Source organism: Mauremys mutica, chromosome 22 (genome assembly GCF_020497125.1).
Source record: "Mauremys mutica isolate MM-2020 ecotype Southern chromosome 22, ASM2049712v1, whole genome shotgun sequence".
Classification (NCBI taxonomy): Eukaryota; Metazoa; Chordata; order Testudines; family Geoemydidae; genus Mauremys; species Mauremys mutica.
Window position 1 is genome coordinate 6,225,858 of NC_059093.1, and position 22,287 is coordinate 6,248,144.

At 49.5% G+C, this 22,287-nt stretch overlaps 2 protein-coding genes and 1 long non-coding RNA gene across 3 annotated transcripts in view; 1 reads left to right on the plus strand and 2 right to left on the minus strand.

Moving 5' to 3' along the window:
* Positions 1 to 2,249, minus strand: part of DIXDC1 (DIX domain containing 1) — a 67,797-nt gene extending 65,548 nt beyond the window's left edge. Inside the window, exon 1 of the mRNA XM_044996903.1 lies at positions 2,185 to 2,249. The gene's annotated coding sequence lies outside the window, so the exon portion shown is untranslated. The remainder of the gene's footprint in view (positions 1 to 2,184) is intronic.
* On the plus strand, positions 39 to 8,865 carry LOC123354740. Its single transcript, XR_006574851.1, has 3 exons — positions 39 to 109; positions 5,790 to 5,954; positions 8,285 to 8,865. It is a non-coding gene; the product is annotated as an uncharacterized LOC123354740 (long non-coding RNA).
* C22H11orf52 (chromosome 22 C11orf52 homolog) lies at positions 2,685 to 16,783 on the minus strand. The gene is made up of 4 exons (XM_044996910.1): positions 16,663 to 16,783; positions 8,258 to 8,298; positions 6,977 to 7,023; positions 2,685 to 6,408 (listed from the first exon to the last, which is right to left on the minus strand). Exons 1-4 carry the CDS (start codon positions 16,692 to 16,694, stop codon positions 6,157 to 6,159), a joined length of 372 nt encoding a protein of 123 aa, XP_044852845.1. The 5' UTR covers positions 16,695 to 16,783; the 3' UTR covers positions 2,685 to 6,156.
* Positions 16,784 to 22,287: the final 5,504 nt, after the last annotated feature.

Here is a 22,287-nt window from a genome sequence, read left to right on the forward strand (position 1 = left end):
TGGCAATAACATCACAATGCTATATGCAGATGTGTTATGCCCAGGTCTGGATCGGTGTCCAGTATGAGTTGCCTCCTTTGAGGCAGACAGAGCTGAGACAGAACAGGAGGTTGGTGAGAGGTTGGAGGGGGTTGTAGGTATGAGGGGTGGCTGCAAAGGTTCAGGCTTAGCCTGCACAGCAGAAAGGAGGAGGGGTGGGGAATACCCCATCCATAATTAGACCACAATGGAGGTACAGGGGGTGTCACTGGGGAAGTATTATTCAGAGGTATGGAGGAGAATGTCCCTGAAGGTTGCAGACATTGCTGTCCCTGGGGTATCATCTCCCTAGCAACCTGGGGCACAGGGGAACGTCCTTCGGTGCGTGGTGAGGGGATGGGGATGACACTGGGTGTGTGGTGGGGGATGAGGGTATCACCGGGTGTGTCATATGGATGTGTGGTGGAGGATGGGACAGTGTCACTGGCAGTATGCATGCTGGAAGGTGTTCCTGGATATGTGGTCAGTTGTCACTGGGTGTGCGTGTGGAGTGTGTGGTAAGGGGTGACACTGGGTGAGTGATGGGAGGATACCCATACCACTACCTACAGTGGGATATGCCTATGTCACTGGGTGTGCAAGGGGGCATGTGTGTCTGTGTATGTGGTAAAGTGGTGTAACAATTTGTAGTGGGAGGAGAGGGGTGTTCCTGGTTGTGTGATAGGGGTGTCACTGTGTGTATTGGGAGGCATAGGGATGGGAGATCACTGGGTGTATGGCAGGAAATGGAAGTGTCACTGTGTGTGTATGGGGGAGATGGAGATGGGAGAGCACTAGGTGTACGGGGGGTAGTTGGGGTGTCACTGGATGTGTATTGGGCAGTGCAAAAGGGTTGGGGGGGTCACTAGATATGTCCTTAGTGTGTGGTGGAGAGGTCATGGGGTGCATAGCAGGAGGTGCAGGGAATGGGGAGATCACTGGGAGTATGGAGGAGGGCTGGGGAGGTTACTTGGGTGTATTGGGGTTGGGGTGTCATTGGCTGTCTGGTACAAGGTTGGGAGTCACAGGGGGTGGGGCTAGGGGGATCATTGGAGGTCTGGTGGGGTCAAAGGGTCTGGTGGGGTGTTGGGAAGTCACTGGGGGTGTATGTGAGGGCTGGGGGCTATTGGGGGGGTCACTGGGGGTGTATGTGGGTGGGGGCAGGGGTGAGTGGGGGCAGGTTCACAGGAAGTCACTGGGGGTGTATGTGGGGGCTGGGAGCTATTGGGGGGTCACTGGGGGTATAGTGGGGGGGGCTGGAGTGAGTGGAGGTGGGCTCACAGGAAGTTGCTGGGGAGTCACTGGGGTGTATGTGGGGGCTGGGGACATAGTGGGTGGGGGGCTGAGGTGAGTGGGGGGCGGGCTCCCAGGAAGTTGCTGGGGGTCACTGGGGGTGTATGTGGGTGGGAGCTATTGGGGGCTCACTGGGGGTGTATGTGGGTGGAGGCTATTGGGGGCTCACTGGGGGTGTATGTGGGGAGGGCTGGGGGGTCACTGGGGGTATAGTGGGGGGGCTGGAGTGAGTGGAGGTGGGCTCACAGGAAGTTGCTGGGGAGTCACTGGGGTGTATGTGGGGGGCTGGGGACATAGTGGGTGGGGGGCTGAGGTGAGTGGGGGGCGGGCTCCCAGGAAGTTGCTGAGGGTCACTGGGGGTGTATGTGAGGGCTGGGGGCTATTGGGGGGGTCACTGGGGGTGTATGTGGGTGGGGGCAGGGGTGAGTGGGGGGCAGGCTCCCAGGAAGTTGCTGGGGGTCACTGGGGGTGTATGTGAGGGCTGGGGGTCACTATTGGGGGGTCACTGGGGATGTATGTGGGTGGGGGCTAGGGGCTATTGGGGGCTCACTGGGGTGTATGTGGGGAGGGCTGGGGGGTCACTGGGGGTATAGTGAGTGGGGGCTGGGGTGAGTGGGGGGCGGGCTCACAGGAAGTCGCTGGGGGTCACTGGGGGTGTATGTGGGTGGGGGCTATTGGGGGTCACTGGGGGTACAGTGGGTGGGGGGCGGGCTCACGGGGGGTCGCTGGGGTCAGAGGGCGCGGGGGGGGTCGCTGGGGGGCGGGGTCACTGGGGGTCTCTGCCCTTTGGGGCCGCCGCAGCCGGTAGCCGGCCTGGGGCAGCGGCGGCCGGGCCCCGCGGGCTCCTGTTTCTCCCCCCACCCCGGCCCGTACCTGCAGCCCGGGCCCGGCCCAGGCCCTGCAGCTCCCGGCGGCGGCGGCGGCGGCAGCGCGTCCCCGCTGCCATGGAGACCGGGGGGCGGAACAGGGAGGCCGCAGGGACCGCCCCGCCCCCCTCCCAGAGCCGGGCGCGACCGCCCCCTGGCGGTGCTGAGCGGGAGCGCAGGCCAGGGCCCCCAGCTGTGGGGGCCGGGATCTCCTAAGAGATGGGGCAGGGTCCCTTGGGGGCCAGGGTCCTGGGGTGGGGCAGGTCTCCTAGGGGGAAGGATGGAGGGAAGGGGGGATCCTGGTTCCCCAACAAGAGAGGATGGGTGTACTGAGTACCAGGGGGCCCACTGCTCTGGGCACCCAGCAACCCAGCTGGGGTGGTCATCTGGGGAGGATACAGGTGGTGGTGCTGGGGTATCAGGGTGATGGGTGCCAAAATGATAGTAGATGGGACAGAAATGTCTCAGCCCAAATGGCAAGGATCCAGCAACAACACAACTTCCAGCTTAGCTATAAAAATATTTATTTTCCAATTGTAAAATCAGCAGCCCCTGCTTCTGATACCCAGCAATCATGCAGCAGAGCCAGACAGCAAGGCAGAGGGGGATTGTACAAATTCTTCATTAGCCATTTCTGACCCAAACTCAGCAATTAATAACATCACACTTAATTCAGTCAGATATTGGGCAGAAATTCTCTTGCTATGCTACAGAGATAGTCTGTTTAATGTGCCTAAAGACAACATTTTAGAAATGTTGTTTTAGTGTTTTAGTAAATCATGTTATTGTATGTTTATTATATAGATCAGCATTTCTAAATAAGAGTGATTCAGCATACAAACAGATTTCACTGTAAATGAGTATTGGCTTCACATTTTCTGAAAGTACACAAGAATAATTTTCCTTCACACTATTTATTTTAATAACAAAATGTCAGAAATCTCCTTCTCATAACTGGTGGCACTGATGAACCTGTATCTGCCATGTATGCATGTGAGTAGCTTTATACATGTGTTGTGCATAAGTACAGGAATGAGGCGCATATCACCATAATGACCATTTTAAAAGTGCAATTTCATTAGTTAAAAGTACAATTAAGCCTCAAACATTAAAGGAACATTTGATTTCACACTCAGTTAACTCTAACTGAACAAGCCCAGAAAACAGAAGATATTTGTAGAATTTGTTAACATTCAGTGCAAAAACAAGTCCTTCAGAGAAATCATTTCAAAACGTGTACGTTCTCATTTTATCTATTTGAGGCCTGTTAAACAGGCAAAATTACTGTATTATTTCTGTTTCTATAGAGCACATTTGATTATCTCTAAGATACACTGTACCTCTAGAAACAACATGGAGTACCAGCTAAGCATGAAAGCTAGAATTCCCCAGGAAATCTGAGATAAAATACCAGTCCACGTGTTGAGGAGCTCATTAAAAGATAGTGGTAACAGCAACAGAAACTAATACAGAATACAAAAGAGCCAGAGGTTCAATTAATCCACAGATCAATAGAATCAACTGACATGCCCAGAAAACAAGTTCCTTAGGGCCAGACTCTGTTCTTATTTACACCAACTACAATCTGGACCAACTCTATTGACTTGTGGATTTCCCCCAGTGTAACTGAAATCAGAATCTGGCCCTTACTGTTTGTCCTACGCTCTATTTGTGCGGCTCGCTTTCCCATTCCCAGCTCTGCATTCCAGGGGGGAGAACTTCAGAACAGAAACAGATTCTTTGCAGCACATTTTGCGACAGCTGGTTGCTTCACTCAGAACTAGAGCATAATTTGTTCTCAGATAAGCCCCATTCATTTTTGGCTGGAGATGTAGGTACATGTCCAGTTTCACCACTAAATGACAAACTATGGAGCTGCCAGCATTCTGCATGGCTACCCACTAGCTTTAGGTGGACTGGGCACCAAGGGTGCATGGTGTCAAAAGAGACCACCCATTTCTGCCATTAGCAGACGAGCAGATGGGAAGTGCCCTGTACCATGTGTTACTATACCAAGGAGGTTATAGCTGCAAAGGAAGGCTCCCCACTAAGTGATAATCTAGATTTAATAAGGTTTATATAAAACCTATATAATAAAATTATTTCATCCTGCACTGGCTGAGGGAGGTTGGATTATCTAATGGTGAACTAATGGCTCTTTCTAGTTCTAACATTGGTGATTCTATGAAAAGATGTAGTTGCTTGCTACTCCCACAGTCTAGCATGCACAAGATTTGGGTCTGAGACCCCACTTCCATCCTTGAATACTGGGCCAGCAGGGGCAAAGCACTCAGCCTGTCTCTTGTAATGAGGGAGTGCCTGACGCCACACAGTCGCACTGGCCAAAGCCCATCCATTCCCCCTTGGTCAGAAGGATGGGTGATCATGCAGGGTCTGGAGAGTGCGGGGATCTGGGGGAGAAAAGGGAGAATCCTTGGAGCTTTAGGAGGAAGTCAGAAGAACTAGTCCTCACAGTAATATAGGGCTTTATCCTGCAAACCTGACTATAGGCATAGCACTCCCACTGAAGTCTTTGGGACTTCATAGGTGAGCAAAAGCCATTCAGGCGAAAAGATTGCAAGACTGGTCCCCAAAATAACATACAGATATCAGTACCTCTTTTCTTTTTTTGGTGAACAGTAACTCATACTGACCACACTCAGGTCTTTAGTTTATAAAGTTGTAGGCAAAATGCAATTTGATTATAAACTTTACGAAACTCCCCATTTTCAAATACTGGTATTTGACCATGATGTCCCAAATCCTGCACTGAGCCACTCAGATCAGCACATAGGTGCACAAAGCTTCATTTAACAGTGTAAAGTGCTGGTTTAAGTTTGGAAACTCTGTTTAGGCAACAACGTTGGAAATTCAGCCCATAGTTTAACCCCTGCCATGGAGGGATGCAGGAACCTACTGGATTGTTGCTAAACCACATTATTAAGGATAAATATTATTAATCTATAAACAAAATCTCAAATGTGTATTGGTGAGGGGGTGTCTAGCATGAGCCCTGTGCTATGGGAGATTATGACGCCATCTGCTACCATGACACAGGAAGGAAGAAGAAAGGGTCCTAAACTCTATCTGAGGTTGGCTATGATTCATCTCCAATCCCATAGACATGCAAACTGCCAGCGTGTCTGAGGACTGGATGACCTGCCCTTAAGTGTTAGCAGAGGATTTAAAATTATTATTCAAAAGTTAATTTGTAAATTTTAGTTGCTTTCATTTCAGACCATGGCTAAGAGCTTCTCATTCCCTTTCAGGGGCAAGGATCCACATCTATAACCGTCCTACTGCTGAAAGGGCTGCTTTATAGCCATGTCTAGACCCTGCATTCCTGCTCTTAGCATTGCAGAGCACTGTGCATGGTGGGAACACACTGCTTCATTGGGGAAATGGTACGGGGTTAGTGTCTGAAGCATGCCAAGTGGAAGGGCTAGTGTTTGCAGCATGCATAGAGTGACATGGTCCATGCAATTTCCTCACAGTATCACCCACCTGTCATTTTCTGTAACAGCTGCAGGGTTTTCTTAATGTTGAAACAAAATCCAGTGGCAAACATTTCACTTGTTCTAACTTATCTAATCCTTTGTTCTGGGTTTCCAGATCTGCCTTATTATGGTGCTGGGCTAATCCTCCTGCCATGGTATGAACCACCTCCCCATGGCATTGGGCTATGATTTCATTAGACAGGGAGCAGCTTTACCTTCTAGAAGGGCCCAAAGGAGACATCCTTCCAGCCTCAGAAACATCCCTGACGTTTCTAAAGGGGTAAGTTGGATTTTCTCAGCAAAACCCAGTGAAAAGTTTTATTCTGTTACGACAAATATTAGAGTCCTTCAAAACCAAATACAACTGGAGGATCCAGGTTCTCTGCACATTCTCAGAGAGACCCATGCGTCCATGGTACAGGCTTGAATCTACGGCATCTCAGTCTGTGAAACACTTTTGCTGAAGGAGGCTGCTGCACCTCTTACACCAGGGTCCCATTTCTGCTGTCGTATTTCAGTCTGGGATGGGGGAAGTTAAGGGTGGCATACTCCGTTGCATTCTGCATTTGCAAGTTCTTCACCTCTTGGGCCGAGCGCTCCCGGGCCCTGGTGAACACCTGGATATCTGCATAGTGCACACTGTCATCACGCTTCACATTCCTGGGCTTGTTCACAGTAGCATAGACTGGAAACTCCGAGACGTCATCGTACGTGTGAGCAGCCTGCAGGCCCGTCTGGAAAAAGAGTGCTAGAGAATCAGCTCCCAACTCGTTCCCCCCATCCCACACTATGGGCTCACAGGAGGGCTCAACACCACTCCCTTATTGCACCTGGCATCAACCAAAAGGCTATGCCAGCTCCCCATAGACCGCAACATGCTGCCTCCAAACCATTCTCAGTCCCTGCCAGCCTGGCAATGGGAACTACCCTAGGGGTTGAGCATGCAGCTCCCAAAGCTTTCCCAGCACCCCTAGCCCAGAAAGTAAGGGTGTGTCTATATAGCAATCAGGAAGCATAACTGCAGCATGTGCAGGCAGACCCAAGCTGGCTTCGATTGAGCTAGCTCGCTAAAAAACAATTCAGCCACTCAAGTACAATTTTTCCCGGGATCCTAGGTATGTACTTGAGCGGCTCGCTTGTGCCATTGACGCTACATGGCTATTTTTATTAGCTAGCTCAATCAACACTAGCTTGTGTGAGTCTACCCTGGCTGTCCCAGTTCCAATGCAGATGTACCCTGAGAGGCAGAAAACTGTATTTTCAACTTGTCTGTTTAGTAAAATGTCTTTAGGGGCCATTTACCTTCCTGTCATCCTGGTGCGGTTGGCTCATCTGTTTTGCTCTAGTGCCTGCAAAAGAAACACCAGAGAATCAGGGTGATTTAACTGGTGGGTATTGCTCCTTCTTATGCATATCACAGCAATGGTGTCCAGTACACAAGCTCTCTCCACTGGGCCCTTTTCAAATTTCCAGCCCAGCTGAAGTCCCCACTGAATCATGTCTTCGGAGCATGCCTCACACAAGAAAGCCCAGGCCTGTTCTTTTTGGAAAATGAGCTTTCCAGAGAGGACAACATGCTGTGGACCATGCAGTACCTAGCAGGAGGGACACATCACAGACAGCGTCAGGCCCTCTGAGAATCTCAGATCCACGGTTTGTCTGTACCCATTTTGTCCTTTGCTGTTTGGCAAACGTGTTTTGCAAGGTTTGGGTCTCGGGCTGTTGGTTTGTTTATTTCTCTGTGTTCCTAGCTGATGTTTGCAGCTCTAGGAAGAGTGCTAAGCTGTGGATGCTGCACAGCCAGCTGAGGGAGCTCACACACCTTTTGGTTTGCAGCAAGACGGCAATTTACGTCCTTTTTGGCCTGAGATTTAGCCATTTTAAACGTGTTTAGAATTTTCAGAAGCTCCCTCACAAAATCCTATAACATTCCTAAGGCACTCTAGGTGAAAGACTAGGAGTGACACACAAATCCCTTACGACCAGCTTCACACAGCCCTAACATTGTGCTGTCATTGTCCAGCTGGAATTGTTTCGTGGATAATTTAGCACAAATGTGGCTATTTACCAAAAGGCACAATAACAATTTCCCAAACCCCAAAGCGGTGCCTGTCTGTGAATCATATTTATAATACACACACCCCTTTGGTATGGTATCTACACCAGCATGGACACACCCTTTCCCTTGAGAACTTTGTTCAGGTGTGCATCCTGTTAGAAAGTGCATTAACTCTGTCTAGGAGGGAGCAATGATAATAAGGAATAACAGTGCATTGGGGACTGAATCCTGTGCCCACTGAAGTCAATGGTAAAGCTTCCATTGATTTCAATGGGGCAGGATCATGCCCTGCCTGGCTTTCAAAAGCTTCTTAGCTGCATTGGGCATTATGTTTTATTCTTGGTGTTTGTCAGATTTTCCTGGTGTTTGCCATGTTACCAGTTTAGGCACCACAACAGGTAGCAACTCCGGAGGCCTGCTGAAGTAAAAAAACCCAAGAGAGAATGCATCTCTCAGGGGCCATGGGAACTCTGCTGCCTCAAGCCTGTGGGACTGTTCTCCACAGATGTTTCACAAACCCTTACCTTGCTTTTCTTTTTTTCTTTTAAAAGGCGAAGGACATCTCCTGAAATCAGAGAGAGAGGAGGGTTAACACTGCAAGGCCTGAGTCTCTCCTATCATTGCATGCACATGTACAAACACACGCATGTCGCCCAGACACTGCATTTGGGAAGAACGTGAAAGAAACCTGAAAGCTCCCTGGAAGTATGTCAATGGGCACTAGGGAACTTTCAGTTTGCAGCAGCAGGATCCACATAGCCACTTGCTGTGCAGCAGGCGGGCAGCAGGATACCCTAGCTTGTTGTACACTAACTACCCCTGTAGCAGACACACCCCAAGAGCCATTGAGCCCAAGCAAGACTCTCCCAGTTGCAATTACCTAGGAGCTGTCCTGTGGAAAGTGTTATTGAATTAACCCACAAGACTGCAGGGACAGCCCTCTCACTGTAGGACTTCTGTTTAAAATTGCTCACCTGAGGCAGCCATGGGAGAAACCCAGACTGGAGTTTGAGTTTTAGTCTTGACCCTAACTTCCCTATACAGAAGAAGCTTTGTTTTTGTTTTTTACAGAAACTTAATAGTACTCAGTGGAAATCACCTTGCAAGATAGGAGGATTTCAAAAAGTGTGGAGTCTGTAAAGCTAAATTAATTCTGCTTCCTAGTGTTCCCTTAGATTGTTTGAGACCCACCAAATTCCTTCTCTATTGTGATCTAATGAGGATTTGACCCCAGTTCTCTTGAGAGTGGTTCTGATGAGGCATCTCTGTCAGTTCTCCTGACTCAGGGAATCATACTCTGGAGATCCTGCGACGCCTGCAGTGGTCAGTGTGACCACAATGGTCCCTCGGATTCTGTGCACACATCTCCCACTGGCTGATGGGCTTGAGGTTCTCCAGGAGGTGCAGGAACTCACTGGGCTGTGCCCCCCAATAAGACCTTGGAGAAGTAGCTTTCCCTGGATGGGAAATGCCTGCACGAAGTGATGACACAGACTCCCACTGTCCCTGTCCTGGGCAAAGAGGGGCTCCTCCAGGGGACACCAGATGTGGATCTGAGATTTTTGGGTGCATGTGTCAAGGGTAGGTGCTGGTCACTCTTGTGTATTGTCCCTTGGCCATCTGACTCTCTGTCCCCGCACAGAACAGGGAGGCAAGATTTGAGCCTCACAACTGTCTAATCCACACAGATCCATGGAACTGAACTAAAGCACTGATGGTGATTAACTTGTCAAGCCAAACACCTAGCTCTGTAGTTTGCCTGTGTGACCAGCCATCTCTGCCTTTGCTGCACTCTCTACCCATTTCCAAGGGCCAGGAATTGTCTCTTGTTAGGATAGGTCTAATGCAAACAGATCTATGGGACTATCACCCCTAATGTGCAAAGACGTGCCATCTCTGGGTGGCTCAAATGGAATGGCAGGCGAAGTCTCAATTTCAATGACAGCCACTCAGAAAGGAGCTTCTGCGGAGATCATAACATCTCTACTTGTGTGGAGAAGCTGGTTCCTGACTGCCCATAGGAGCAGGAGACACTGATTAGGTTCTACTATTTAAAAATTACAACTATATTCTACGGAAAAGAGCCCAAACACTTCAGTAACACCTTAGCAACACCACAACAACACAGCCCAGAGATGGAGTGACACTGTGGCAACACAGCCCAAAGCCACAACAACACCATAGCGACACAGCCCAGAGCTCAAGAGATACCACAATGATATGGCCTAGAACTGGCCTGATGCCATGGCAACATGGCCCAGAGACGGGACAATACTGTGGGGGTGCCCCCATGAGCTGGAGTGACACTGTGCTGTGGTAATGCCTTTATGAGCTGTAATGATACCATAGTAACACTGTTGAGAGCTGCAGCCAGAGAAACAGAGAGAGGAGAATGACAAGGAGTCCCTGTTGCTAAGATACCTGAGTCTAACAACTCCATTTTTGTGGAAGGATTGGAAATGCCAGGGAATGCTGGGTACCCTTCCAGAGTTAGCAGCTCCGTGACCTGCTGTGCATATACCCTGCTTTCCCCAGCCGGGGAGAGGCACAGCAGTCACAGAGAAAGAAGCAGGGTCTAGCCAAGGGCTTGCTCACCGCCCCAAAGCAGAACTCGGAGTACAGACACAGTGGGCCAGACTGGCCCCAGGGGGAAATTTGTGCACCTCAAACCCGTGTTCTGCCTTTGCGGGGGGAGAGATCTTTGGTGGAGCCTGGTGCCACATCATCTGTACCCTACAGATGCCGTCAAACACGTACCCACCTCCCGCAGCTACTTGGACAGTCCAATATGCACATACCCCCAAGAACGAGCAAGAACCATTTAGATTGGACTGCTATGAGATCAAAGGCTCTGGGTGCTGAGGATAGTCTAGGATTGTCACAAAAAATTTTCTCATGGGGCCAGGGGCCAGTTTGCCGCCCCGAAAGCTCCAAACCTTGCAGCTCCTCCCTGATTCAAGAAACAGGCGCATATGGAACATACGCTTCTGAAGGATCCCAGGGAATTTCACCCTTACTGCAAGTTTTTGGACTAAACAGAACCAGAGCAAACAAAACTGTGCACTCCACAGACGCTGAGCCAAATCCTGCCCTCAGCTCCCCCATCAGGACCAGAGAGAGAGACAGGTCAAACACAGAGACATCCCAGTAGTGCAGTGAACAAGGGCCAAATTCATCCCTAGTGGAACATCACTGACGTTAACAGAGTTACACAGGGTCTGAATATGGCCCCAGGAGCACACGCTGTCTCTCTGTGCAGTATGTGTCACGTTCTGAGCCAGATGCATGAAGCAAATGTTATCATTCCGTAAAGCTAGAAGGACCAGAGGAAAGCAGGTGCCAATCCTTATATGGCTAGTACCATGCTAGCACGTACATCCAGCCCTGGACTCTGTCCAGCACGCTAGGCCTTGGAGGCTCCCAGAGCTGGGCTGTGTCTCTGCTGCAGCACAGGGGCTGGGGCTGGACACATGGGGCTACAACTTTTAAAGAATGGAAGAGAATCACTGGAGAGTATCCAAGGAGCATGTGGCTTTGTGTGTCCCACAGGGTTTGCATTACCTACCCCAGGCATGCCCAGGGGCAGTGCAGTACCTGAAGGAGCTCTGTGCTTTCCAGCTTTAAAGACCCGGGGATGGAAGGGCGTTAATGGCCTTTGGTTCTGTAACAACCATGTGAAGGAAGGAAGGGAATTACGCACTGAGAGGTTTTAATAATGGGCAGCAGTGATTAACCATTGTTCTGCTGGGGCGCAGGGAGGCAAAATCAGCCTAGGTGGACAAAGGGCAGTTCCCACTGAAATCAGTGGGCTTGCAACCAGTGACGCTGCCGACGTCTGCAAACAGCTCAGGCGCCATGTGAGCTGAAAGGCTATATGGAAATGAGATGGGTTATTATTATTAATACCCAGCACTGCTACTGTCACTGTTCCACTCCAGTTCACCCCCTTCCTCTGGCTGGGCCCTGTGTATGTGACCAGCACAGCAGGAGCTGTACCTTGTTGCAAGAGCTGTGCCGAGGTCACTGAAGATGCTGTTAGCACAAACAAGAAGAGACCGAACTCCTTCCAAGACAAGGCTGGAATTTATCCTGCGGAAAAGGGCTGCTGTGCTGAGCAACACTATTCTATTTTGACATGGTTCCTGCACTGCCCTGTCAGCTCCCTATGCCCTCCCATGTATGGCACCAGCCCCAACAGGGGAGCAGCTCCAGCACTGACTCTTATGAGTTGCCTTGCCCAGCTCCTGGGCTCTGGAGTTTGTTGATCCTTTTCAGCATGCAGGAAGGTCGGCAGTGTAATTAAAATAGCTCAATTTTAAATATAATCAGCAGAGTCTCTGGCCAGTTCCCTGAGACGCAGGGTTCAGTATCAGCTTTCCAAGCTGCTTTCACCTGTTTTGCTTGCCCTCCTTTGTGGACGGAGTTTAGCAGCCAGTCTGCAGGCGGGAGTTATTCTGAGGCTGTCTGCAGGCCCCACCTCAGATCTGCTGTAATCAGAATGGACAAGGGAAGGGAAGCAAGAACAGGACACAGCTCTCTCCACTTCCATTCAAAGAGACCATAAACGTTCGGCCCAAATCACACTCCGTCACATGCCCATCTGGGCCTGCACCCCTTGCATGCACACACACCTACACCCCCCGCACCCCACTGATACACACCTGCTCCTACACCCCACCCCGTCAACACCCAGGATCCTACACCCCATCACACAGGCACAGACCTGCTTCAGTACCTCACACAGCTTTCTGCACTGCACCCCATCTCACTCACACACAAATCTGTTTCTACAGCCCACCCCATCCCAAAACTCATCACATATCTCCACATCACACACCCCACCGATCAACTCTCTCTCTGTTGTGTGACACCCTACCGCCCCATCACAGGCTCAAACACCTTATGGTGGCAATATTCTCTTTTTTCCTATTTGTTGCATTTAACAGAGCTTGAGAAAACAGCAAAGTTCGAGAGGCTCTGTACATCCTTGTTTGCAGAGAATAGTCTGCTGCTGAATGTTTCCTTCCTTCAATGAGAAATTAAGGAGTATGTGGCCTAGGGCAGTGGTTCAATCACGGGTACACATACCGCTGGAGGTACATAGAGCTCTTCCACTTCCACTCCGCTAGATAATTGCCTATTTTATAACAGGCTACAGAAAAAGCACTAGTGAAGTCAGTACAAACAAATTCCATACAATGACTTGTTTATTCTACTTTATATATGATACAGTGAAATGTAAGTATAATATTTATATTCCAATTGATTTATTTTATAATAATATGGTAAAAAGAAAGTCAGCAATTTGTCAGTAATAGTGGCCTGTGACACTTTTGTTTTTTTATGTCTGATTTTGTAAGCAAGTTAGTTTCTAAGTGAGCTAAAACATGGGGATATGCAAGACAAATCAGACTCCTGAAAGGGGTACAGTAGACTGAACAGGTTGAGAGTCACTGGCCTAGGGGACACAGTCTCAGTGGAAACACTGTCCAGATGTGTCCAGATGTTAGGTAAAACTTTTTTTTTCTATTACTATTTTTGCCCTAATGGTTCTTTTTAAAAATTATTTCTTAGACTCCAGAAACCATTTGAATTTCTTGCCACCTACTCTCCATTCCCAAGGTTGTCTGTGTTAATAATAATGATTTAGGCTAGGATTTTCAATGGCGTTGGGTGCCTAACTCCCTTAGGTCCCTTTGAAAACCTCATCCTTTATTTAAAAAGCCTTGCTCTCTGCTGAGGCACCTAGGGGGCTGCCCAGGCAGGTAATATGTAGGAATAACAGCAATTTACACACTCTGAAATAGCAAAACTAAAATAAGATACTTCAATGTCAAAGAAAGTGATATTGATGGTTAGCAGGGCAAGACAGGTGTATGGAGTTTTTTTACAGCTAGATAACTTGCAATAAAAACACATCTCTTCTTGGATGACAGGAAGGATTGTCCACAGTAATTAGAGCACTAACCTAGGACTTGGGAGAACCTGTGTTCAATTCCCTGCTCTGCTACAGACTTCCTGGGTGAGCCTTGCCAAAGTCACTTTCCCTATCTATAAAAATAAAGACAAGTACAATAATACTTCCCTGCTTCCAGAAGTGCAGTGAGGATAACTACATTAAAGTCTGGGCAGGGCTTTGAGAGCCACTGATGAAAAGTGCTATAGAAGAGCGAGGTATTATTATTTGGCAGTTAAGTCAAAGCCACATCTGACCCACTGCTGCAGAGATTATATGGAGCCCATTCTTCTCCTGCTCTCTTTCCTCTGCCGAACCCTCCAGCGCCCCCGTTACCTCGTGTACCTCTCTGCAGGGTGTGGCCAGTCGGAATGTGGAAGTGGAGGTCTCCCCTTTGCTGTGTCTTTCCCCTCATTCTTTGTAGACTCTCAGGTGGAGAGCACTTCTCCGCTTCTTGCTCCCTGATGCAGCCTTTAAGGTATATGCCTGCTCTGAATTCACGGCCATGCACGCATGGTAGCAGAGGGCAAAAGACAGGTCACAGCTTCCAGGAGTCTTTAAGCCAAAGCCCTCTCCACCACCCAAAGACCTTACCAGGGGGCAGCAATGAGAGGATGGCATGAGCTTAGGACAGACCAAAAGGCACCAACATAAAACTGAAGCAGGAAGGAAGCTTTGGGACCCTTTGTTCCCTGGATCATTCCTATCTTGCTGTCATTCTCCGGAAACTTAAATGCCTTTTCACAAAGCTCTGGCTAGTGATCTCTCCCCACCGTGTACAGCGCCTATGACATGGAGCCTTGATCTCAGCTGGGGGCTCTAGGTGCTACCATAACACAAATACATACTAATCCTGCAGACTGCTGAGTCTTTTGGTGCTCAGTACTCTGCAGGATTAGACCCTAATAGCCCTGGCGTTTGGAGGATCAGGCTCTTAGTGCTATCCAGCTAGCAGACATATCAGATTGGCCCCCTACTTTCCAGGTAGTCTTTGATACAAAGCCAAGGGGGAACTGGCAGCATCTATCCCAGCACAATCACTACACAGAGGGGCCCTCAGGAGATAGGCTGCCACAGGCCCTCCTGCAAAGGGGAAGGCTAGAAAAGTGAGCTCCTAATTAGCTCAGCCCTGCACAGAGATTCACCCCTATTTCAGCGGTGCGTGGCCTCCAGATTCTGGTTTCTGTTTCTCTTTGAGGGCAGAGATTGTGTCTACTCCTCTGTTTGTACAGTGCCTGGCACAACAGGGGCAATTCTGGTTTCTGTTTCTCTTTGAGGGCAGAGATTGTGTCTACTCCTCTGTTTGTACAGTGCCTGGCACAACAGGGGCCTGACCCCGACTGGGACCTGTGATGCTTCCTAACAGAAATTACAATGATAACGATCTTCTTTATCCCCAAGAGTCCCTGGCCTCCCTGCAGGCTGCCAGTTCACCTGGGAGGGACTACAGCAGAGCAGGACCCTTCATTCTTCAGGCAATTCCCGAACATTAACAGATAGCAAAGGATGGCCGGGAAACCCTCAGGGCAGGAGATGGAGAGACTGTAATGGAGATGAGGGGTTGTAATGAGCCCTTGGCAAAGGGAGAAGCCAACACCCACCATGGGTACCTGGGCAAGGATAAGTAACGGAGTCACACGCCCTGATTCCTAGACTACCCCTAGCTCCCATCCCTCAGGCAGGTACAGATTCTTGCATTCCATCCTGACTCCCAATAACCCAAGCCAAGAAATGAACCCAGGAGTCCTGATTCCCAGTTCCAGTCACTACGCGATGCTGTGTCTCTTTTAAATATTCAAATATTTTAGCAAATGTAATATTACAAAATGAAAACAAAACTATTTATATTTATATTTATATATATATTTATATTTATATATTTATATATTATGACACCGCCACTCCCGCACCCCACCCAGCCAGGGGCTTGTCTTCCCATAATTCCTTTTCACCTTGGCCAGATTTTCCCTGTCATGAAGCAAAAGCCAGCAAAAACTCACACCCAGGCCAGCAAATACTGCCACACGGCATCAAAGGGTGGTTTATTGTACACCTTTTCAGTAGGCAGGATGGGGCTGGGCCCCACATGAGCTTGGAGGGATCAAGCAAAAACAGCAGCTACAGGGCCACTTTCTGGATTTCCCGCCTGGAAATAAAGCCCATGCGGATTGGAGGATGGAGACAGAGCAGCGGCCTGCAGATAGGGGTAGGAGATACTGAAAGCTAGAGTCAGAGGGGCTGATCTGCAGTACCCTGCCAGAGTAAAGGCACCACCAATCCACCCTGAGGGCCCCCCATGCAGAATGGCCCCTGAGTGCAGGGAGACGCGGGGAGGTGCAGCATTGGCTATGCAGGTCCAGCTGCAGGGAGTGTGGCCAGAGCCTTCTTAAACCCTATTCCCAGCTGCTGGAATGACCTGCAGGGGTAGTGGCAGCAGCCAGGCATGAGTTAGGCCTGCCCCTGAGGCTGCTGTAAACTGTGTCTGGAGAGGAATCAATCTCAGCACAGGAGAGAGGTGAAAATGACCCAAACACCTCCCCACCCCAGCGCCCTGTGCCAGGTTCAGCACCAGCGCAGGCACAGATCCTCCCCCCACTCCCCACAGGGAGCACGAGTCTCCCCTCCTCTGTGCAAGCGTGTCCCTCTCGCCAGCAGAAGTTGGTGCAATAAACGATATTACCTCGCCCACCTTGCCACTCCCTTAGCCTGCTGTGGCATTCACTCCCCTGGCCAGTGGGTGTCAATCACTGCTCACTCCGAACCCTCTGCTGGCTGCACCAGCTAGCACTCTGCCTGTGGTACAGGCCTGCCCGCTGCCCATGCAGATGGGAGCCCTGGGAACTCAGAGCAGGAAAGCGCACTCGCTTTCCCACGCAGTTGGCAAAGTCAGCCAAAACTTTAGCCCTCAGCCGCCCCAGCCTCGCCTCCTTTCCCCTGCATGATCCCTCCACAGCCTACAAAGCCTGTACTCACCAGCGTCCCGCACAGCTGCAGGAGGTGCCCATGTCGCTCCTGCCTCCATGAAGCAGAAAATGTTTTTCTGAAGTCACAGGGAGAGCAGAGCTTGTATTTCCTGGTTCCCTGTTCAGCCCCTGGCAGCTCCAAGGGAGTGTCTGGCAGTGTCAGGTTTCTCTCTATCAGTGAAGCGAAACTTCGCTAGGCCTGTGTGTGCCATCTGCTGGAAGGATTTCCAGAGGCGGCTGCTCCTGCCAGCCACATACTCAGCTCTCCCTGGCACATGGGGAGCTAGGATCAGGTCTCCAGCCTGAACCCTTGAGGGGAAATTCTCCTGTTTGAGCCAACAGGACAAATCTCATCTCTGATATTCTTCGCTCCCCCAGAGTGCGCCGAGCCCCACTGATATCAGAGAATCGGCACACCCCAGAAATGTCTATGCTGAGCAGTTAGGGAGGTGGGGGACAGCTGGGGAGAAAAGATCAGAGACAGGGGATTTTAAATCTCCCTGAATGTGATAAGCAATTCCAGGCTAGCTTTTCCCCAGAGGGAAGGGAGCTGTCAGGGCTTTTCATGCTCTGATCATCCTCATCTCAGACAGAACGTCAGAAAAATGTGTAGCATTAAAAGAAAGACCGGTCTTACCTGGGGAGTCAGCTAGAGAGGTTTTGTCTAGGGGGATGCTAAACATTAGGGAAGATTGGTCTTCTGGCTAAGGCAGTGGACTGGGTCTCAATTTTCTGCCTCTGTCACAGACTCCTTGTGTAACTTTGGACAAGTCGGTTAGGGCCAGATTTTTGAAGGTATCTAGGTGCCTAAAGATGCAGATAAGTGCCTAGTGGGATCTTCAAAGGACCTCCCATGGGAATTAAGCATCTAGGCACTTTAGAACCCTGCTATGCACCTCTTTGCTTCATTAACCTCCTAAATACCTTTAAAAATGGGGCCTTTAGTCTCTCCGGCCCAGATCCACAAAGGTATTTAGGCTCCTAACTCCCATTGATTGCTGTGGAAGTTAGGAGCCTAAATATCTTTACGGATCTGGGCTTCAGTTACCCATCTATCAAATGCAGATAAAACTACTTCCTTCACCTGTCTTGTCTACTTAGATTATAAAGCTCTTCAGGGCAGGGGCTGTCTCATGCTATGTATGTGACAGGAGCTAGCATAGCAGGGCCCTGCTCACTAGGTTCTTCTGCAATAGAAATGACAACTAATAATAAATGCTCTTATCTTAACATAACCCTGTTGTGGGAATTATCTGCACTCAAAGGCCCAGCCCTGAGTTTGAGCTCTTCAAGCTGCTTCTGAATTCACCTTGTGGGTTGTAGCTGACAACTGAATATGTTTGAATTAATAATTGCATTTAACTATTGTAACATATGCAGTCTTTGCAGGTTCACTCCTAAGGCACTACACAAAGGCACTCAAATACTACAGTATTGGAGGTAGCTGTGTTAGTCTGTATCCACAAAAACAACAAAGAGTCCAGTGGCACCTTAAAGACTAACAAATGTATTTGGGCATAAGATCAGTATATTTTTGCCTGTAATTTTCATTCTATGCATCTGAAGAAGTGAGGTTTTTTACCCACGAAAGCTTATGCCCAAATAAATCTGTTAGTCTTTGAGGTGCCACCGAACTCCTTGTTGTTATTGTAGATATTACAGTGATGAGTGTGGTAAAATAACCTATCCAGAACAGAATTCTCCTATTTGGTTCAGCCACTGCCCAAACCACACCGTTCCCGGGCTTTATCAGGAAACAGCTCTGTCCCTCTTCCCCAAGTGTACACTACCATTTACGGGGTTTATTATCTGATGACATGCAGAGGGGAGTTTAATGCCTTACAGCAGAGATATGAGGAGAAGGCCCCTGCCCTGTGGAACTCATGTAACACCCACTACCGTGGCTGACTCCCCAAGGACTGACCAGGGTCCTCCAGAACTCAAAGCAGGAGTCTCCACACACTGAGCTAAAGAACCAACAAGTCACACTTGCAATCTAATCCAATCTGGTATCTGCCTGGTGAAAGCAGGAAAACCAGACTGAATCCTGAAGCCCAGCATGGCTGTATTCCGTGGAGACCAACGTCCCCGTGGCTGGGTAGCACTCAGCTGCTTGCTCCTCTCTTGTCTGCAGTCACAGACTTTGTGTGTCTCTGGACATGCCACAGACTGATCCTTCTGTTTGTTTAGTCAGCGAATCTGTTTTTATTTCAGCGTTAACTCAGGCTTTGTTGCCTTATGGAAAAACAAAAGAAAACTGGTTGAGAATCTGCTTCCATCAGCCCCTCTGGACAAACACTGGGGCTTTTGGTTTGAGTTCCACCAGAGAAACAGAAAGCCATTGAAAACATTGGCAGCTCCGGGAAGCATTTGGCTGCCACTCCGCGTTCCCTTTTTATCCTCTGTCTGCGGGAATAAAAGGGAGCCAGGGTTCCGGCACTCAAGCTTAGCAATGCGATTGTGCTATTTTGTGCTTAGGTAGCAAGAGTCCACAGATAATGACCAGCTGCTTCACACCAGTCAGTGTCAGCCTGGTCTCCCAGCATCAGCGCTCAGGGCAGTTGTTTTAGTGTGGTCTGAGACACTTGGAATGGAATCTGGCTTTGTAACCAGGAGTGAAATGGGCATTGGCGAGGGCTGCTGGCGCCCAGCAACAGAGAACTAAATCCTGCCTGTTAAAGCTAGAAGAGATTAAAAGAGAGCGAAGGAACAGAATTATCTATTATTATTGTTGTTGTTGTTGTATTTATTATTTGTACTGCAGTAACACCCAGTCATTCTGCAGACACAGAACGATCTAGCATTGCGTGTACAAAAAAACTAGCTCAGAACTGGTTCAGTAACTTCTCCTTTGGAAGGAGAATTGGTTCCACCTCCAGTGAAAATGCAGCCCAGCCCTGTTAGAGCAAAGCCCCTTTTATCACAGAACTGCCTCACTCTGTGCAACCTGCACTTCATGCTGCATCAGAGACAATTTGGGGCTTTCATTCTGCTTCCCTGTCAATGAAGGTCACTAGATTCTCAGGTCACTACAGTGGCTTCCCCCTGCCATTCTGGTGGGATGGCATTGTTAAGTCTTGTTGCTTACCTGCCTTGCTTTCCTCACACACACAAGAATGGGGAGTTGTGAGGTTTCTTTTTCTAGGGTTGTGGAAAGTGAGTTTAAACTAAAAATGCAGAAGATACAATTATTTCTTTAATGGAGGAGCTGTCAAATCTTGGGGGCTAGCCAGCAGCCAGCAAAGACTCCATTAATAGGGCTTCATGATATTTCTCTTTTAAACTGATGGGCATGAAAACTATACAGTAAATACCCTCTGCGCTGATCATGGTTTTTAACAAGCTCTTGTACATCTGGCTATCAGTCTTGGGTTTTATACAATGCTCATCACCATGGTATATGAGCATTTCATTCTGTACTAATGTCTTTACTGTACCCACCCCAACACATGTCTTTGCCATACTCAAATCTCCTGATGTGGGTATCTCCATTAAATGCAGGGGACCTTTACTTTTTGCCATTAGTACTAAGGATGCTGGATCTAAGCCAAGAAAAAGCCCCATTATGGCTGAAGGGCTCAGGTCAGATTCACCAGAGGGCTCCGCCGTCTCAGCAGAAAAGAAATGAAAGAAAAAGGAATTAGACACAGATTGTCCAGAGTTAATCTGAGTCCCCTGGAGTTCTCAGTCAACACAGGGTGGGCCATCAAACAGCTATGATCCTGTGAGCTGTTCCAGCAGGCTTTCCACCCATGCAGTTTCACCAGAGCATCCTGCCTATGCAAGCACGAATCCTTTCACACACCTCTCCCTGGAGAGAAGTGAAAGGCGAGGGATCAAAGTCCTCTATACATACAGCAGGTACCACCACCCAAGAAGCAGCAGGGTGAGTTTCCCATACACTTCCCTGTCAACGCACATCATCCCTGCCCTGGAGAGAGCACCTGTAAAGGCAAGGTCCATGTTTCATTATTGATTCCGTGGCCTGTCTGCTGGGAGTGACAGCCAGGTGGACAGTAGTGCCAATGGTGCTGGTTGTTTTTTGGGATGGGAGGATCAACCTACCAGGAACTGGACTAAGACCCTCCCAAGCCAAACGACGTAGGCCATTCGGCAGACAGGAGCAACACTCAGCCACTGACAACCAGAGCTGCAGATCAGAACCGGTGAACAACCATCCAGCCCCCCCTGCACTGAGAATGGTTGTTCCTAAACCATAAAGACCAAAACTGATTCTCAGTGGCCCTCTCCCTGAACTTGGGGCAGGTATAGAGTAGCAAGCTGCCACCTTTGCACTCCCTGTGTTCTGAGGTTGGTGAGGGCCCGATGTAAGTTATAGCAGCCTCTGAATTTCATTCCCATAGCTCACTATGACTCTAGGAAGTAGTGCATTCCAGTCAGACTCCGGACTTGCCAGGCTGCCGGGAGCAGTCCTTATGCCATACTTGCAGTCCCTCCGCACAGAGGAATTCATAGGGTGCCATTCCCGGCCCCTTTTATTTTTCCAGATCAGTGCACTGGGGCCTTAGTGTAACTAAGAATCAGGCCCTAAGAAGGAATGCAAAGGAGGGACTTACGAATCCTCCAGTTTCCTCAGTGGGTGTCTTGGAACCTTCACTCTCTGCCACGCCAGGGGAGGACTCGTATCCCCACATCAGGATGTGCCAGAGACCCCATATTTGGTCAATGACACAGCACCTCACTGCCTTATATCGGCTCAGAGGAGGAATGAGTTTGCCATCTGCTGACTCCTCACAGCCAGCCCAAGCAGCAGCTGCAGCAGACTTTGTAACACACAATCCCCCTTCTGACATCATCAGAGTAAGGGGACTTTCTCTTGGTGCCCTGTAGCTTGGAAGGGGGACCTAGGCCAGATTCATCCCTGATGTAATTCCACTGAAGCCAGTTGAACTGAGTTCTGTGTCTTCAACATTGTACAGGACCTTGCAACATTCACGGCTCACTTCCCCCAAAGGATGCAGGATGGGTCTCTACCTGGGTGGGCACAACTTCCCATGGACTGAAGTAGGTAGGGCAGAGGAGTGCATTGGTCAAGTTTCCTAGGTCAGCAGAACCCCTAAAGCCAGCCCTGGAGATGAGTGTGTATTTTTGACAATGATCCCCTGTCATCTTTCAGTCTGTTCCTACGTACCAGAAACCATTACATCCCTGAAACTTCCTGCAAGGGCTATAGCAGGGGTGGCCAAACTGTAGGCTCGCGAGCCACAAGCTCCCCCATCCCATTCTCCACCTACCATACGAGGGGTGAGGGGTCTGGACCTTTGCCTTGCAATGGGGTGGTGGGGGCAGGGGCTTCTGTCCAGCAGGAAGGAGGGTTGTCAGGGCTTCAGCCCTGTGGGATGCACCTGCCGGGGGCTTCAGCCGGAGTGGGGCTGAAGCCCCGAGCCCTGGCTCCCAGCAGTTGTGCTCCAGCTCTCAAACTTCTGAAGATTGTCGTATGTGGCTCGGGGGGCCACCCCTGGGCTATGGCATCAGAACCATTCTGGGAACCCAGAGGGGACTGGCACAATGGTTGCAAAGTGCACCCATCTGCCGCATCTGCGGTTAGTCACTCTCAGGGTTGGCACTGATGTTGGTTTCACAGATGAACTCCGAATGAACTCTAAATAATCTG

Coding starts and splice junctions, on each gene's coding strand:
- C22H11orf52 (XM_044996910.1), bottom strand. CDS start 16,694: ATGGGCACCTCCTGCAGCTGTGCGGGACGCTG. Junction 7,024..8,257: donor AAGAAAAAAAGAAAAGCAAG/GTAAGGGTTTGT, acceptor TTTCTTTTGCAG/GCACTAGAGCAAAACAGATG. Junction 6,409..6,976: donor CGCACCAGGATGACAGGAAG/GTAAATGGCCCC, acceptor CTCTTTTTCCAG/ACGGGCCTGCAGGCTGCTCA.